We start from the raw sequence: 19,114 nt of genomic DNA, 5'->3' as shown, positions 1-19,114 counted from the left end.
GGGGCTGTAGAATGGGAGAGGGTGGTAGCAGTGGTGGTCCCCTGAGTGGGAGAGCTCTAAGCAGGAGTTTAGAGATTGGCTTACACTCCAGTGTGTGAGATTGGCTTACACTGTGTGTGTGTGTGTGTGTGTGTGTGTGTGTGTGTGTGTGTGTGTGTGTGTGTGTGTGTGTGTGTGTGTGTGTGTGTGTGTGTGTGTGTGTGTGTGTGTGTGGTGTGCATGGGTGTGTTGTGTGGGGGATGGGGTTTGGAACACAGCCATCCCGTCCCCTCTCAGGGCTCGTAACCACAGCAGACCTCTCTTTCTGCCAGTCTTTAACTGGTAGGTCTCTCTCTCATATTCACAGTAGCATTTCAATTACCTTTTTAACCTCAACATTTTGGGTGCAGTGAGTAAGTACAATTGAAAATCTCTATTCCGCTGCTGGTTGGCATCAAGTTCAGTCATGCAGCCTACAGGATATCTTGAGACTGCAGCCTATTTTAATTCATTTGTACAGCTATACATTACATTAAGATAGAGTCCAGTAACCCTTCATATTTCATTTGTATCAAATTTCATTCTTATCAAATTCAAAGTAGAGCCAACATTCAGCTGTGGGAGATGTGCTGTATACTAGTTTGAGCAGGTTGTTAGAGGGTAACTATAGTATTGAGGTAGCCTTTGTTGATGATGTAGCCTATTGGTTTGAAGCCAGCCACAGGAGACAATGCCGCCAGAATCCTCAGCTAGCATTAGGAGACGCCCCTTTAGTTATAGCGTTCGGAGAGATGGACGCTAGATTTTGATGAGAGCCCTTGTTACTGCTAACAAAGCTGCACCGGTAGAGGTGGTGGCTAGGTAGCTATCTGTTTTAGCTAGTGAAATGGAGGCTATCCGTATTGGCTAGGCTAACAGAGAGGGTGTTTCGCTAGCTGTATGTTGTTGGCTGCTAAAGGAGCGGAAGCTAGCGATGGGTGGCTAGCGGTGGGAGGCTAGCCGTGGGGAGCCACTGTCATGGCTTTGGTGTCTAAACTGCCTGACACACATCCTGAGAGGGAGCTGTGATTGTCTGTATCAGAGTCCCTGCTGTCACACAACAAGCGATCCGGGAGCTCCTGCGCCACAGGGCTAGCTCTCATACCCCCCAACACACACACACACACAGAGTGACCAGTGGAATACAAAAAAGAAATGCCACCACCAAGTGCCTATCTCTCTCTCCCTCTCTGTCACTCGTTCTCTCTCTCTCCCCTGGAAGAGGCTACGCTAATTAGCCAGGCTCTAATGAGACAGAATGGCACTGATCTGGTCTGCCGCTGCGCCACCGGGGTGGGGGGGGGGTTGGTGCAGGGGGGGCTGGTGTGTGCCATCTGTCACCCTGCGCCCGCCTGGCACGGAGCTCTCCGGGGGGGAGGGGGGGGGGAGGACACTGACTGCCTAGCTGGTCTGGAATGGAAAGGTGGAGAGTGGGAGAGAGAGAGAGGGGAGGAGGAGGGTGGTGGAATTACTGGACCTGCCCCCCCGCCTATAATTTCTGAAATGATTCATATCCTGGGTTAGTGGAATCTGTGTTGTTGTTTTTGACTGGGACAGCTTGAACGCTGTACATCCATCCCACTCATATGGCCCAACCACCTCCTTAATACTCATGCATGGACCCCTCCCATCCTACCAAACCTGTCAATCAATTCTCACCAGAAATGTTGGGTTCCTCTCTCTGCTGAGTCTAAAGGGCAGATGTTACGGGAGATGATATTTGGAACGTAGACTCACTGCTTTGTCAGAATTTAATAATATCTGATCTTCTGAAGCAGGAAGCGCCTAGGGAGAAACTGGGCTTGACCACCTACACCATGAGTCATGAACCTAAAGATAAAAAATGTGAGGGGTTTATAACTTGAGTCTTTTTCCTTCATGGATAATATGACTGTGGTGTTGTTATAGGGCTGATCCAGAGTGAAGTTATAAATCACCTCCCAAAGTTTCACTTCTGTTTCTGTGGTGTAACGGCCAACAGAATATCTCCATTGTTTGTTTACAGACTCCGGATTTTCTCCCTGCGAAACTGAGGCAGATTAGAAATGAGAGAGCATCACCAAAAGGGAAATAAAGGCCATGACTGTTTATTAATTGATTTATTTATTTATCCGGTTGCTTGGTTATTAGGTTGCCAGGGAAACGGTGGCAGATCTTCTATATTATTAAAGAGACAATTTCTTGAACCGGAGACCCAGATGTCTGAATAATTAATTTAGTGTATGAATTATGTTGCAAAAGGCAGTTCCTCCTCTTCCCTCTGAAATTAGCATTTTTGTAATTGTTTAATGGACAGAGCAATCCCCACCAGCATCTAACCCACTGCCTCTCATTTCATCAACCACCTCTAACCCCCCCCCACTGAGCATGCATATACCTCACTACTGTACTACTCAACTGTCTGGTTCTCTCTCTCTCTCTCTCTCTCATTCACACACCCTCTCTCTCTCTCTCTCCCTCTCTCTCGCTCTCATTCACACCCCCCCTCTCTCTCTCTCTCTCTCTCTCTCTCTCTCATTCACACACCCTCTCTCTCTCTCTCTCTCCCTCTCTCTCTCTCTCATTCACCCCCCCCCCCTCTCTCTCTCTCTCTCATTCACACACCCTCTCTCTCTCTCTCTCTCTCTCTCTCTCATTCATACACCCTCTCTCTCTCTCTCCTCTCTGCCCTTTTGCCCAACTCCATCACACCTACTGTACCTACCTCTATCCCCACATTCCACTCCCCGACATTTGCCCCCTGCTGTCCGAAGTCTTAGGTAGATCTCACCCTCCACGCCCCCGTTGCTTCTCCTTCCCAGGCTGGGCTAACAGTGTGGGGAGAGCCTCGCTCCAGCTCCAGCCCTTTCCCACTATCTCCTCTGACAGACCACACAGGGCTTGTTCTGAGGCCCATTCTGGCTAATCTGATCAGGCAGGCAAATACGCCGGGAAAAGCGCTTTAATGATCCCCCTAATTACCTCAAGTCAATACCAACTGTATTATTAGACTCAGGGAAAATATTCCATTAGGGTGCCCCCTGTGGGAGTCCCCCCCGTGCACACCGATGTCACGCGCCGCGCGCCCCCACGCTTGTAATTAATTTTATTTACACACGCAGGAATGCACAAGGTCGCACCTGCAGCCCGGAGCCGCCCGACTCGGCCCGCCTAATCAGATCTGTCATAATTACCATTCTGCATGCTTCTGACACACGCCGGGAAATATTTCAATTTAACTACAGCCACTAGCTCCGGCAGATGCAGTATGGGGATGTGTGTGTGTGTGTGTGTGTGTGTGTGTGTGTGTGTGTGTGCGTGTGAGAGAGAGAGAGAAAGAGAGGGGAATTGCATGGGGAGACATTAGGACCTATTCGAGTGCTTGTGTACTCCCGCTTTCTATTTTTCTCTCTCTCTCGCTCTCTCACTCTCTCTCTCTCTCTCTCGCTCTCTCTCTCTCCTTCTACTTGTTTCTCTTCAGACCCTGTCTCTCTCCTCTCTCTTACTACGCACATGATGCCACAAAGTAGACTTCTCACACTGTATAGCTATGACTTTCCACATCAGTTCTCATTTCATACAGAGGGTTAAGACGTCCCTCACATCTCATACATATCATTCATTGAGACCCTATTTGGAGATTTGAACAAATGTAACAGTCCCTTCCATCTGAAAGCAGACTTGTAGACCAATTACAGATACGGCTTTAGCTGACATACACAATTTGCAGGTTTTCTGCTATTTTAATCCATAATTCACTAAGATCAGCCATGATTTATCAGCTTAATTATGCTCTGATATTAGCAATTAAACTCCAGCTTTGAATTAAATATCAATCAAGTGCTTATAATTGATGGAATAACACTCCACGTAGGTGATTGGTGTGTTCCTTGTTCAGGTGCTGCTTAGCTCTGAAACTTTCTTCTTCTCTCTTCCTCTTTTGTGAGTTGGTGGTCCTTTGTGCATTCATTCACTCTCTTACTTGTTCTCCTGTTTCTGTAGCTGCCTCAATACTGTGGTAGACTCCATAGAAGATGTAAACTGAGGGATACTATAATGTTGCAGAGATTTTTACTGGACTCTCTCTCTGTTATTTAATAGTTCTCAAAACTGGAATAGCTTGATATATTTTTTCCACAGTCAACTGAACATGCCTCCTAATGTTTGACAAAGAGACCCGGCATACAACATAGTGTTTGGTTTGTCATTTTGTAGCCTGGCAGAGCAGAGCACAGATATGTCAAGTTCTGTATTTGAGGATTTTGACATTTTTATTTGCCTGCTCTGGCCGTTTTAGGAATTCATACTGTGACATTCTGTGACGATGAACCGATTGCCATTGTTCTGAGAGTAAATGCTGAGAAAGAGAACGTTTCCTGCACAATCATGCTTTCACTCCGCAGCATATGTGCAATGGAGATTTTCGAGTCTGCTATTGTTGACAACTGGCACATTGTGATGCGAGAGGGCATGACCTTTCACTCGGTAAACGCTGATATCACATGTTTCCCAGCTGGTGTCTTTGACATCATATACCTTAGTCTGAAATGTGTCGGTCAAGACTTCCCATGTTGCAATTTGAAAATGAATGCAGGGAAACAGGTTGCCTTGTTTGTTTCAGATTGAGCAGATGTGGGTATGTATGCATACTCTACTCTTGACACTCCTGCAAAAGGGGTCAGGTAACCAATCTGGCAACCGATTCGAAGAAATTCCACTTTGACAAAACACAAATGCATGTTTTTATGTAGCTACAGGTTAAACTCTGTATAAATGTCCAAAATAAGGCATTTAAATAACAGATTACATTGTATTCTGTTGAGCAATATGTTTCCTACTTAGGATTCACAATTTGACTGGGTTGTTTTGTGTACAAATCCTTCAACACAAATCATCACTTTTCATTTGTTGTTTCTAAAGAGTGTTAATTGATAGATTTGTTCTACAGTACAAATGCTCGTGGACAGTCAGGCCCCAGTCCAATGAGTTCTATTGCAGGGAGTCAGATGGTTGAGTAATGAACAGTCAAGAGTATTACCGTGTATTTCGATGTGTAGACCAATCCCCTGCAGGATCAACGAGTAAAGCCCAGGACCTGGTGTAAATAATGCAGTGGTGCACATAGACATCTGCGTGAGCTCTTTCACAGTTCACTCTACTTGTGTTACCAATTACTTCAGGTGAATCTTGAAAACAATCACAAAACATAATAGCTGTATACTTACATTGAGGAGTTTTCCACAACAGTCACGGCCTTCATCAATAAGTGCATACAGTGCCTTCGGGAAAGTATTCAGGTCCCTTGGATGTTTTCCACATTTTATTACGTTACAGCCTTATGTGCTTAGGGTCATTATCCTGTAGGAAGGTGAACCTTCGCCCCAGTCTGAGGTCTTCAGCGGTCTGGAGCAGATTTTTATCAAGGATCTCTCTGTACTTTGCTCCGTTCATCTTTGCCTCAATCCTGACTAGTTTCCCAGTTCCTGCCGCTGAAAAACATCCCCATAGCATGATGATGCCACCACCATGTTTCACTGTTGGGATGGTGCCAGGTTTCCTCCAGACGTGAAGCTTGGCATTCAGGCCAAATAGTTCAATTTTGGTTTGATCAGACCAGAGAATCTTGTTTCTCGTGGTCTGAGAGTCTTTTAGGTGCCTTTTGGAAAACTCCAAACGGGCTGTCATGTGCCTTTTACTGAGGAGTGGCTTCTGTCTGGCCACTCTACCATAAAAGCCTGATTGGTGGCGTGCTGCAGAGATGGTTGTCCTTCTGGAATGTTCTCCCAGCTTCACAGAGGAAATCTAGAGCTCTGTCAGAGTAACCATCAGGTCCTTGGTCACCTCCTTGACCTAGGCCCTTCTCCCCCGACTGCTCAGTTTGGCCGGGTGGACAGCTCTAGGAAGCCCAGGGTGTCTTGGGGACCTTCAATGCTGCAGACATTTTTTTGTTACCCTTCTCCAGATCTGTGCCTCGACACAATCCTATCTCAGAGCTCTGTGGACAATTTCTTCAATCTCACGGCTTGGTTTTTGCTCTGACATGCACTGTCAACTGTGGGACCTTATATAGACACGTGTGTGCCTTTCCAAAGATAATCTAATTAATTGAATTTACACAGGTGGACTCCAATCAAGTTGTAGAAACATGTCAAGGATGATCAATGGAAACAGGATGCACCTGAGCTCAATTTGGAGTCTCATAGCAAAGGATCTGAATACTTATGTAAATAAGGTATTTTTGGTTTGAAAAAATTATACATTTGCAAAAATGTTTAAAAACATGTTTTTGCTTTGCCATTACGGGGTATTGTGTGTAGATTGCTGAGGATTTGTTTTAAATGTAATCCATTTTAGAATAAGGCTGTAATGTAACAAAATGTGGAAAAAGTCAAGGGGTCTGAAAACTTTCCGAAGGTACTGTAGACAATGTCATCCTCACAGTTACTATAAGAACATATCCAAAGCAAAAACCAGGCATTACCTACTGGGCGAGAGCTACCGCTTACAAGAAACGGGACACGGACATGGACGCATGCAAGAAAGCCCGCTACGACCTCCGATGAGACATCAAACATGCAATAGGACAATATAGGAGGAAGGTGGAATCCTATTACACCGGCTCCGATGCTCGTTGTGTGTGGCAGGACTTGCAGACGATAATGGACTGCAAAAGGAAACGCAGCCGTGAGTTGCCCAGCGATGCAGAACTCCCAAACAAGCTAAATGCCTTTTATGCTCGCTTCGAGGAATATAACACTGTGCCTTGCGTGAAAGTTGCTGTTTTTCCGGATGACTGTGCGATCTCGCTCTCCGTGGCCGATGTGAGAAAAACGTTTAAACAGGTTAACAGTCACAAGGCCGCCGGGCCAGACAGAATACCAGGGCGCATGCGCAGACCAGCTGGCAAGTGTCTTCTCTGACATTTTTAATCTCTCCTTGTCCCAGTTTGTAATCCCAACATGTTTCAAACTGACCACCATTGTCCCTTTTCCCAAGAGCTCTAAGGTAACCTGCCTAAATGACGATTGTTCTGTTGCACTCACATCTGTAGTTATGAAGTGCTTTGAAAGGCTAGTCATAACACACATCAACACCATTATCCCAGACACCCTACACCCACTCCAATTCACATATCGCCCCAAAAGGTCCATAGAGGATGCAATCTCAATTGTACTTCACACTGCCCTCTCCCACCTGGACAAGAGGGGAAATAACTATGTGAGAATTCTGTTCATAGACTACAGCTCAGCGTTCAACACCATAGTCCCCTCCAAGCTCATCACCAAGCTTGGGATCCAGGGAATGAACCCCTCCCTCTGCAACTGGATCCTGGACTGCCTGATGGGCCGGCCCCCAGGTGAGGAGGGTAGGCAACAACACATCTGCCACGCTGACCCTCAATACGGGGGATCCTCAAGTGTACGTGCTTAGTCCCCTCCTGTACTCCCTGTTCACCCATGACTGCATGGCCACTCACGACTCCAACACCATCATCAAGTTTTCTGACAACCCGACGGTGGAAGACCTGATCACCGACTGGCTGCATCACCGCCTGGTATGGCAAATGCACCGCCCTTGACCGCTATGCCCTACAGAGGGTGGTGCGTACAGCCCAGTTCATCACTGGGTCCGAGCTCCCTGCAATCCATGACCTCTATATCAGGCAGTGTCAGAGGAAGGCCCGAAAAACTGCCAAAGACTCCAGCCACCCAAGCCATAGACCGCCCGGCAACCAGGCTCTGAGACAGCATCTACCCCCAAGCCAAAGACTGCTAAATAGTCAATGAATGATACCTGAACTATCTGCACTGACCCTACGCACACTCACTAGACGATATATACACCCTAATTGACACTCCCACACAAAAACCACACACATTCACGTACACTACATACGTACACACACACACATAACAAATACACGCATTCCGACACAACACACACACACACACTTTTATATTCATCATATGGTGCTGCTACTCTGTTCTTTATTTTAGTCTTATTATTATCTATCCTGATGCCTAGTCACTTTACCCTGCCTTCATGTACATATCTACCTCAAATACCTTAATATTATCTATCCTGATGCCTAGTCACTTTACCCTGCCTTCATGTACATATCTACCTCAAATACCTTAATATTATCTATCCTGATGTCTAGTGACTTTACCCCGCCTTCATGTACATATCTACCTCAAATACCTTAATATTATCTATCCTGATGTTTAGTGACTTTACCCTGCCTTCATGTACATATCTACCTCAAATACCTTAATATTATCTATCCTGATGTCTAGTCACTTTACCCTGCCTTCATGTACATATCTACCTCAAATACCTTAATATTATCTATCCTGATGTCTAGTGACTTTACCCCGCCTTCATGTACATATCTACCTCAAATACCTTAATATTATCTATCCTGATGTTTAGTGACTTTACCCTGCCTTCATGTACATATCTACCTCAAATACCTTAATATTATCTATCCTGATGTCTAGTCACTTTACCCTGCCTTCATGTACATATCTACCTCAAATACCTCATACCTCTGCACAATGATCTGGTACTGCTACTTCCTGTATATAGCTCCACAGTGATCTGGTACTGCTACTTCCTGTATATAGCGCCACAGTGATCTGGTACTGCTACTTCCTGTATATAGTTCCACATTGATCTGGTACTGCTACTTCCTGTATATAGCTCAACAGTGATCTGGTACTGCTACTTCCTGTATATAGCTCCACAGTGATATGGTACTGCTACTTCCTGTATATAGCTTCATTCTTGTGTATTTTATTCCTTGTGTTACTATTTTATTTTATTATTATTTTTAAACTCGACGCATGTGACAAATACTATTTGATTTGATTTGACTTATTTGTACTACTTACTGTACTTATTTGCTTCAAAATCTTTACTCATTGTTTTATTATGGAATGAGTGAGATGGGTAGAAGGCATCCCAACTCTAGTCAGCTCTGGGAATGCATGCTAAGAGTGTAGGATTTTTCAGGATGGCCACATGGTAGCTAGACCTCCAATTCTCCCGGGGAAGAATAGTTGAGTTCAATTAAGGGCCTCGACCCCATTTCCTCCTCGTTCCCACCCCTCTCTTCTCTCCACGCCAAAGACTATTTGAATAGGCACTCGAACCTGCCTTATTTGCATATTCAGATTTCCTTACACACACAAAACATTGGGTCTGTTTTCCACAGTAAATTTTTTATTATTGTTGTGGGAGATTCACATATTCCAGAGCATCAAGCAGGTCGGCATTTCCCGTCAACAGATGGGCATGGCGCCGTATTTACAACCCAGTGCACGTAACTGTGTGGGGTGAACTCGCTCTAAGGTGCACGCTCTTGCAGAGGAGAAACAGGTTTGAACATACTGTGTTATCAGCTGCATTTATCTGCATAGCATTGTCTGCTAGTGGAGCTGGGCCCTATGCCAGGTTCAAGGAGGGAAAGACAATAATGCTTTGTCTCTCCTACTTTTTATTTCTCTCTCCCTCTCGGACACAGAGATGTGAGTCTGGCTCTCTGCAGCTTTCTGCAGCTCTCAATCCCTCCTCTGACAAGTTCCACAAGTCCAGCCACAGCAATGGATTGCAATCTTTTTCTCCCAACTGTCACAGGTTTTTTTTTGTTTCCCCCTCCCGTAAAATATGTTTTGCTTCTACAAGGTCAAATGTGCTTTTGTTTCAGAGTAGACAATGATTGTATAAAGCACCATATTCAATTTGATTGTGTTATAATCCCCCCCCCCGTAACAAAAAGAGAATCAGAGTTGGTCGACATCTGCCGGCTTATTTTTCAGTGGTGGACTGATGGGGCTGATAATGACCAAATGAGATTAGAGATAGGTGTTGGCCCTGCCGTGTGACTGTGGAGGCAGGCCTCTCTATCTCTCTATCTCTGTCTTTTCCATACAGGGTTTCACAGCAGGGTGTTATTTATTGATGCAGTAGTGTGCGTCCATGTTGTGGAGGGGGAAGGGAGGGAGGGGAAGGGAAGAGGGGTGAATACCGGGCTGTTCCCTGACAGAGCAGGCCTATGCTCTCATTGGCAGCTTGTGACTGCTGCAGACACACACAAACATGGTACGGTGTGCCGCTGCATAGTTGGGTGAATCTTGCGCATGAATTCAGCCATTGTGTTCGGAGCGAAATAAATCAGAGTGCCTGGTTGCTATTTATACTGTGCTATACAATGGGAGCTCTGCTGGGCTGCGTGAGGCCTGCTGCTGAGGAGTTTACTACTCTGTCATTCTGCACCTCTTCGCCCCCTCAGCCCGTGTGCTGACGGTCAGATTGGACGAAAAAACAGGCAGGGTGGTCACTCTCCTCACCGCTCCATTCTCCATGCTAATCATTATGAATAATACATTTTTATTTATAGAGAGCGCTTCACTAACTCTGAGAGAGTTCGAGGTAGTTCAGAATTGGTGAGCAGTGTAAGTACGGCGTATCCAAGCACTGTTGTTAGGGGGGAAATTAACAATGTGGAGGTAGTACACAGAGCAACAGAGAGGTTTGGTTCTTATTGAAAGTTCCTGTTTCAACACAGTAACACAACATGCATTGTGCAGCCAACTCAATAACTATTACACCAATTGATGCCGCTTTTACATTTCTGCTAAAGCTTTGAAAGTCTGCACAATTTCAAGTGGAAGTTGAAACAATGGTTAAGTCATAGATATTACGGTAAACTGGAACACCATTTTAGATTTTTCCACCACGTCACATTGTCATTGTGATTATTAGACAGAAATCCTCACTCCAAATGAAGTTTTCACATCACTTTTTTTTGACCGAAACCAAGTTTTTTTCCCCCTGAGTTTGCTGGCAAGAGAGCCAAGTGCCACCTCCTCTGACCAGCTCTCCCACCTCTCTTTCTCCCCTCAATGCTTCTGCCAGGCCTGTGGAAGCAATGCAATTAGACAAACACAAACACAACTTCAGCTCTTTAAACCCCCAGGGAAAATGCTGACTGTCCACTTGTGTGAGGACAACTAAGGGAAGCTGCCATTTTGACATTAGCTACAATTTTGTGATAATTTTACCAGTTTCTGCGGGGAAAAAATGTAAACTTCTCTGCGTCAAACGTCCTTTACTTTAGTCGTAGAACATTCTATCAACAAGTTTTCATCAAAATATAAATAGCATTGTGACAACATATTAAGAATGTACCTCTTGTTTTTACTGTAGTTATTTTTAACTAGCTAGTTAACTAGCTAGTTAATTAACTAGCTAGTTAATTTATGTGAGGACCTACTATGGGGTTCATGTTGGCCTTTTGTTTGACTGACTTTAGTACTTTGGGTTTAATCCTGCTAGTTTGGGGAGTGTTTGAGTTGGATTACTTCATCGTGCCTTGGTAGTGAGGTGTAGTTCTGTCTCTGAAGAGGCGGGGTGGCATGTGGGGGCGAAAAGAGGGGTGTTCCTCAATACCGAATCAGCGGGAACCAACAGACATCAGAGTGGTAACGCGGTCCAAATCCCTCTGCATGCAAATTAAAAAAGGAAACAATAAACGTGGCAGAAGAACAAGGTGGGCACGCAGTCTTTAGGTCCCTTCTACCCCTCTCTCTCTTTTTCTCTCTTTCACTCTCTCTCTCTCCCTGTCCTTCTTTCTCTCTTTCTCTCTTCCTTGGTCTGTCCCCCTCTTTCTCCCTCCCTTGCTCCCAGCTTTCTCCAAAACCCTCCTGGGTTTGATGTGGCTTAGGGGAGGAGTTGGAACAGGGGACAACAGAAATGCTGAGTTATCTCTTGCATGCAGTGTGGTGGTGTGGCTCTGCCCCTGTATGTGTTTGTGTTTGTGTGTGTGTTTGTGTGTGTGTGTGTGTGTGTGTGTGTGTGTGTGTGTGTGTGTGTGTGTGTGTGTGTGTGTGTGTGTGTGTGTGTGTGCGCGTGCGCGCAGTGTAATCCTGTGGAAATGAAAGGTGCTGCCGCACACTGGCTGGGAGATTACAGTACTGCTCTGTCACGCTGCCAGGACAGACTACCGGCTGAACAGCTTCATCGCTCTCCCTTCTCTCCTCTTTAACTCCCTCTCCCTCTTTCTCCCTCTTTCTCTCTCTCACACACACACTCACATTCTCACCCTCCCTAAATGAAGCTGCTTTCCCTCCTTCCCTCCCTCCTTCTGCCTTCTCACCCATTACAGCTCTCTTTCAGCCACGGTCATTTAAAATTCCCCATTTTTCAGTCTGTTTCTCTTCCCTTCTCTCTCTCTCTCTCTCTCTCTCTCTCTCTCTCTCTCTCTATCTTGCTCTCTCTCTCTCTCTCTCTCGCTCTCTCCCTCTCCCTCTCCCTCTCTCTCTCTCCCTCTCTCTCTCTCTCTCTCTCTCTCTCTCTCCCTCGTTCTCTACTCTTCATCTCACACTATTTTCTCTCACCCTCTGCTTCAGTTCTGTCATGGTGATCACCCCCCTGCCCTCACACGGCCTAGTTGAGTTCCCTCCACATCCAGCGCTGTATAACTGAGTCACAGGACCTCATCACAGAGCTCCATCGACGGGCTCCGTCTCTACTGTACTGTACCGCTCAGCTGCACCCACACAGTCACATACACAAGCTGCCTTTGACTGTGGCTTCTCAGATACATGCCCTGTGTAAATTAATGTGTAACTACAGTCCTCTCTCTCATGGCCCTCTGCTGGGCTAGAGTATAATGTGTCATGCGAACTGTTAAATGGGTCCTTCAATTTATGCTACATACTATGAATATATTACATACATGTGTATGTTGTCATACCTAATGGTCACAGAATGTGTTATTCTGCTGCCTTTGGAATTGTATTATATTGGCATGTTACAGGAATGGGCTAAAAGTTATAGCTACGGGTATAATCTCCGCCCCTGGTTAGGGTTTCTTTATGTGTGAGTACAGCAGTTGAAGTGGAGGGTTAGGCTAAACCTCTCCGTTGTTTCCTTTCGGTAAAGGGCTGGCTGTGTGAGCTTCTGCGTTGGAAGGAGGACCCCAGCCCAGAGAACCGTACGCTGTGGGAGAACCTGTCCATGATTCGCCGCTTCCTGAGCTTGGCCCAGGGGGAGCGTGACGCCATCTACGAACAGGAGAGCACGGCCGGCCAGCAGCAGCACCACGCCGACCGACCCCCGCACTTGATGCACATGTCCACTGACCCCATGCAGGTGAGGAGCCAATGACGTGCACATTAATAAAAACACACCCGCACACAAGCGCATAAATACACATAGACATGTACACACACATTTACACACACACGTACCAATGTGCAGTGGACACGCATACACATCCATTGAAGATGAGAGGAGATACACAAGCACAAACACCAACTTTGATGTCTGTACCCACAGAACCCAAATCTGATGTATATGTCCCACACAGATCCACTACAGGTGAGAGAGAGAATTTATATTCTATCATTTATGTTGTGATTTCAAATAAGCAACCAGTATTATCCCTTAGTTTACATTGTAATTATCTGGTGTTCGTAAAAACCAGCAGTAATGGAACATTTCTACAAATTAGCTCTATATTAATCACAAACAGAGTAACAGTCAAAATGTTTGTTTTTAATGAAATACTTTTTAAAGTTACTTTTACCTTAAGTTTTCTTTTTAAAAAGGCAGCTTGCAAATGAACACAAAAACCTGAGACTCACGTTAAACTTTTAAAATTGTGAATTATTAACATCAATACTTATATTAAACATAGTGGCAGCTGAATGGCTGATTGATCAGTTATTTTGTTAGCCAGAAACATATGGCCAGTCCCATACAAAACCACCAGTGTAGGAATACCATAATCAGATTTTTCTCATCGAGCCTAATATCAGATTAAAAAAGTGAAAAAAATGTACCAATTTGGGATACTTCGCAGAAAAGTTAACCGCTAATGAAATAGAAATGATTTGGCTTCCAGTAAAATGTTTCAGTTCTGTAATGCATAGAGGAACTACTGACACTTCATAATACTTATTGGTGTTGGCGTTGATCCTCTGTCAACCCAGGTCAGTCGACTGATTAAAAAGCTTGTTCTCAAGAGAGACCTGTTGCAAAACAGTGACGCACAGATGTGGAGAGAAGCCGGCACTCATTGGCTAACCTTCCCTTATTAAAGCTCCCTATATGTGTGTTGTAGTGTAAAATGGGATCTTTGAGTGAAGATGTGCAGCTGGCTGATAAGCTATTTGTAAAGTGCTGTGTTTTCTAAACTTCATTACCAAACTCCAATTGGAGTGTGTCTGACTCAGGGGGAAAATAACTGTTGCGTGTTCAATAGAGAGCACGAGTTGCCCACTCAACCCTCCCTCCACTCAAACAATGAGACATTTTAGGAGTAATGTGTAATGTGTTTACACTAGCGGGATACTGACGGCAAAGCAAAGCCATCGTTAGCATTCTCACACACATGGCAATCGGCGGCGATCGCGTTTTGAATTGTACACACATTGAGTTTGTTTATCGCGGTCTGGCAATATCATTTGAATGGGGTCTGATAAGCTTGACAGTACCAATCAGAAAGGACAGTTTCCGTGTGAATTCCCAGCATCTCAGTGTCTTTGTACGTGTTTGTGTGTGTGTGTGTGCGTGCAGGTTTGTATGTGAGTACTGGTGCCTCTACCCCACAATGAAAGAGACAATTTCCGCATGAAAAAAGAATCCCAAGAACTGATTACATTCAATAAGATATCGCATGGAAATTCCTCCAGCGGAGCCTGTTCTGTACACAGTGGGCCCATTCTACACAACTCAATTGAGTTGAATTAAGTCGCCGATAAGTGTTCACTGATAACATCCTGCCTCTTGTTTCCCCCCACCCTCCTTTTCCCACCACAGTCTCAGACCCATCAACCGCCCCAGCAACAGCAGCAGCACCAGCCCCCCATGTCCCTCCAGCACCCCTCCCAGCCGCCACTGTCCCAGCAGCCCATGCAACAGCAGCAGCAGCAACCACCCATGGGCCCCCGGCTTCCCCCTCGTCAGCCCTCCACCGCCTCCCCGGCAGAGACAGAGGACCAGGCCCGCGGCGGCGGGGGCACCAAGGCTCGCTCCGGCGGGGGCAAGATCTCCCAAGAGGCCCTAGGCATTCTGCAAAGCTTCATCCAGGACGTGGGGATGTACCCAGATGAGGAGGCCATCCACACCCTGTCGGCCCAGCTGGACCTGCCCAAGCTCACCATCATCAAGTTCTTCCAGAACCAGCGCTTCTACGTCAACCACCCGGCCAAGCCGCCCAAGGAACCCAGCAACAGCAGTAGCAGCAGCCCGGCCTTCGAGGAGGAGCTGTCGGACTTCAGGGCGGGCAGTGCCGAGCTGCTGAAGGAGCTGGAAGAGAGCACACAGACCAACAGCACCATCTTCTCCATCAAGATTGAGGAGCACCTGGCCCGCTCCGAGGCCCTTTCAGAATCTGACCACGAGACCAAGGAGTAGAGAGAGCGTCCCCCAGTCTGAACACTGCTGAAAGAGTAGTGCGACTGTACACACAGAGACTGAAATCAATGCTGAAGGGTAATGGTCTGGCTAGCGCAGTGCGACCACTGCGAGAGTAAAGACTAGTGGTTTTATCAATGCAGAGTCTGGACTCTATGCGTACGAGTAGTATTTATATATCAATGCAGACTGAAAGGCTACGCAACGCTAGCATTCTCACACTGGAACCCCCCCATTTCCACAGACTACAGTAATACGAATACGTATTGCTTTTTCTGATTTTGTAAAACTTGTATTATTCACTGTAAAGACTGATGCATCATTTAAATAACCTGCACAAAAAATTATTCTAAGTATGTTGCCGTGGATATTTGCTGACTGCACTTAATGTCTGTTGTTTTACACTGATTTCCTTTCTTTTTGAGCTACTGATAATATAATAAGAAGCCCCCATGGAGTTTGATAGGACTTTGATAGGTGTTTACGTATGTGGCGTTAACTGGATTTTTTTTAAATGCATATTAAATCGAGGACCAAGTGGATGACAAGGCCTTAATGATGAGGTACTAAGTCTGGAAGCCTGCTGGCAAATTAGTTATTCTTTGAAAATGCGGAAAAACATGACGGTGATTACGGATCACTCAAACTCTGGAATGCAAACCGCACCCCAGGTGCGTCGCCGAGAATAGCTCAATCGTTACATATTATTTGTTAGGAAGAAATATAAATATATATATAGACATTATATTAACTGTAAAAAAATCAAATAAAAAAATACAGTCTTAAAGAAACTATGCCAATAAATGCCTTGTACTATATGGCACTGCCGATTAGATTATTTTGCAAAACCTTTGTCACTGTACTTTCTGAATCAGCCACACAGTTTAAAAATGTGAATCACAAACTCTGTTTTTTGTTGTCTTCTACATTATTTATTTGCAGTTCATGCAGTGTTTCTGATGTAATTACTTTTTTGGGGAAAGTTTGTTACATAGCCTTTTTATTTTATTTCAATGATCCTTTTCTATTTATAAATGTAATTTTGATGGGCAGTAAAAACAAAAAGTGTCTTAACGTTTTAAATGGACAATGTGCTTTAAAGGTTGCCTATAAAAGTGCTGTATGTCAAGCAACTCATGCTACAAGCTTCACAATTAATGTTGTATGCAATTTTTACTATCATGCAAATAAGCTTAGGTAAATTACTAACCTATAGAACACCTTAGAGAGAAAAACATATGCAATCTGTGTGAATATCGATGTCTGCAATGTGTCTTCCTTTGGTTAACAATCCAATTCAAGCTATTCCTGTATAAATATCCTGTATAAAAAAGTGTTTCTTTTTTATGAGTTTATTTCAATGAGAACACCAGTTATTTTGTTACAACTGACTGTTTTATAAGTGTTTCTCGGTTTCTTTATGCAGAAATTGTCTAACTAGGAGTGGTTCTTTATTGTTAATTACACAATTAAACTGTTTGTATTGTACCCCAGATTCTTGCCATTCATGTGACCACTCTACTTGCACCTGTAGAAGAAGATTTCACTTACCATATTCAACAGTATGTATCAACATATAACGACTTTTCAGTCAAATTAGTTCATTTTTTATCCTAAAAAGTGTAATACTTCTAAGTATCACAATTTATATTTGTCCTTTTTTTATTTCTATGCAAAAGTTAACACTTTTAACAATATGTGCATATCCAATACCTTTGAAAAACACTGTACATGAGCTCCACTCTTGCATCTTTTATCTTGATACTCTCCTGAGCGTCGGAAGTAGCTGTGAGACCTGAAAAGTAAATAAAAGTGGGGTGTTAATTCCTGTGCTAACGAAGCCCTCTTTAGGGAGATAACGTGTCAAAACAGCACAGGTGCCCTGACCTTTCCCTGAACCCCAGGTGAACTCAGGTGTTTGTCTGCTCCACACAGAAATTACATTTACCTGTTAACACCCTCGGATATGTGCCAGCCAGTCTGGGCTGGATTCCCTCGCGGTTTTGCTCTTTTTTTCCTTTTTCAAAATAAAGACCAGTGTAACATTGTGTGTGTTTGAAGCAAAGGAGGAGAAATGCACAGATGCTTGAATCACATATTCACATAAGGGGATTCTAAGGGCTTCAATCACCGGAGATTTGAGTTCTTGAGCACATTAGGTTATTTATAATTCAAGGGGAAATGGTCACAGTAGTTTAATATACACTGTACACTTTTAGAAGAAGAGGTGCTATCTAGAACTTAAAATGGTTCTGTCTCCATGGGAGAACCCTTTGAAGAACCTTTTTTGGTTCCAGGTAGAACCATTTTGGTTCCAGGTAGAAAACCCTTTTGGCTTCCATGTAGGACCCTTTCTATGGAGAGTTCACGTAGAACCCCGAAAGGGTTCTCCCTGGAAACAAAAAGGGTTTGCCTAAGGGGACAGCCGTAGAACCCTTTTTTTCTAAGAGTGTACATACCAGGGTTGGGATCAAATCTGAATTGTGTTACAAATGGCTCTTTAATTCAAATCTGAATCTTGAATTTGAATTGGCCACACCCTGCTTGAAGCAGAATTAGAATTGGATTAAAAGTAGAATTGAATGAAATTAGATTAGATTAAATTCAAATGGCTCATTTATCACCATAGAAATGTGTATTTTGACATAATGTATGCTTACCAATAACATGTAGCATACATTTGAAACATTTCATTTTTAATACTCATTATTCTAAAACAATTTTAAGTACACTGGTCTGGAAATATTATAAGATCATGTTATGGGTTGTCTATAATAATTCATATTTCCCATAAAAACATGTTAAAAAATATCTGAAAAAAATTAGATCAAATACTGCAGTATGGAAGGGAACATTATCTAACAACTCATGACAAAGAAAAATACTGTTTTGCGTCTTTGAGTTATAATCAAACTAATATCTGAAATTGTATGTGTATTATCAAATCACACTTCATTGGTCATGTACACAGTTTAGCAGATGTTATAGTGGGTGCAGTGAAATGCTTGTGTCACTAACTCCTAACAGTACAGTAAAATGTCAAACAAGTACATAAATAATAAAAAACTAAAAACAAGAAATCAAGAAATATCAGAACGAATCCAATTAACAACCCAAATAACACTGTATCAGTCATCCAAATGCAATCTATGCGTATATAAACTGAAAATATATACTATAAATGATATGTACAGCAGTATATGTACAGCAGTAGAAGAGAAACGGAAAGTGTGTCTCTATATACTGTGCATCTGGAAAGTATTTAGATGCCTTGAATGTTTCCACATTTTGTAACGTTACAGCCTTGTTCTAAAATTGATTCAAATGTTTTTTTCCCCTCATCAATCTACACACAATACCCCATAATGACAAAGCAAAAAAATGTATACAAGATGTCAACTGAAATATCAGATTTACGTAAGTATTCAGACCCTTTACTCAGTACTTTGTTGAAGCACCTTTGGCAGCGATTACAGCCTCAAGTCTTTTTGGGTAAGACACTACAAGCTTAGCATACCTGTATTTGGGGAGTTTCACCCATTCCACTCTGCAGATACTCTCAAGCTCTGTCAGGTTGGATGGGGAGCTTTGCTGCACAGCTTTTTTCAGGTCTCTCCAGAGTTGTTCGATCAGGTTCAAATCCGTTTCTGGCTGGGCACTCAAGGACATTCAGAGGGTCATTGTCCTGATG

At 44.0% G+C, this 19,114-nt stretch overlaps 1 protein-coding gene across 47 annotated transcripts in view; it reads left to right on the top strand.

Moving 5' to 3' along the window:
• LOC110515443 (DNA-binding protein SATB1) overlaps positions 1 to 16,911 on the top strand; it is a 54,037-nt gene extending 37,126 nt beyond the window's left edge. For 38 of the 47 annotated variants that reach the window (XM_090229141.1, XM_090229134.1, XM_090229130.1 and 35 more), the window contains 3 exons: positions 12,946 to 13,155; positions 13,342 to 13,383; positions 14,827 to 16,911. In XM_090229141.1, the coding sequence (XP_090085267.1) occupies positions 12,946 to 13,155; positions 13,342 to 13,383; positions 14,827 to 15,423 (849 nt within the window). In that variant the 3' untranslated portion in view covers positions 15,424 to 16,911. The remainder of the gene's footprint in view (positions 1 to 12,945; positions 13,156 to 13,341; positions 13,384 to 14,826) is intronic. The other 9 variants (XM_090229144.1, XM_090229124.1, XM_090229145.1 and 6 more) reach the window with 1 other exon arrangement.
• The last annotated feature ends 2,203 nt before the right edge of the window (positions 16,912 to 19,114 follow it).

The sequence above is a fragment of the Oncorhynchus mykiss genome, chromosome 3 (genome assembly GCF_057628025.1).
Source record: "Oncorhynchus mykiss isolate SJ-2025 chromosome 3, ASM5762802v1, whole genome shotgun sequence".
Classification (NCBI taxonomy): domain Eukaryota; kingdom Metazoa; phylum Chordata; class Actinopteri; order Salmoniformes; family Salmonidae; genus Oncorhynchus; species Oncorhynchus mykiss.
This window is presented reverse-complemented; position numbering and strand designations above follow the sequence as displayed.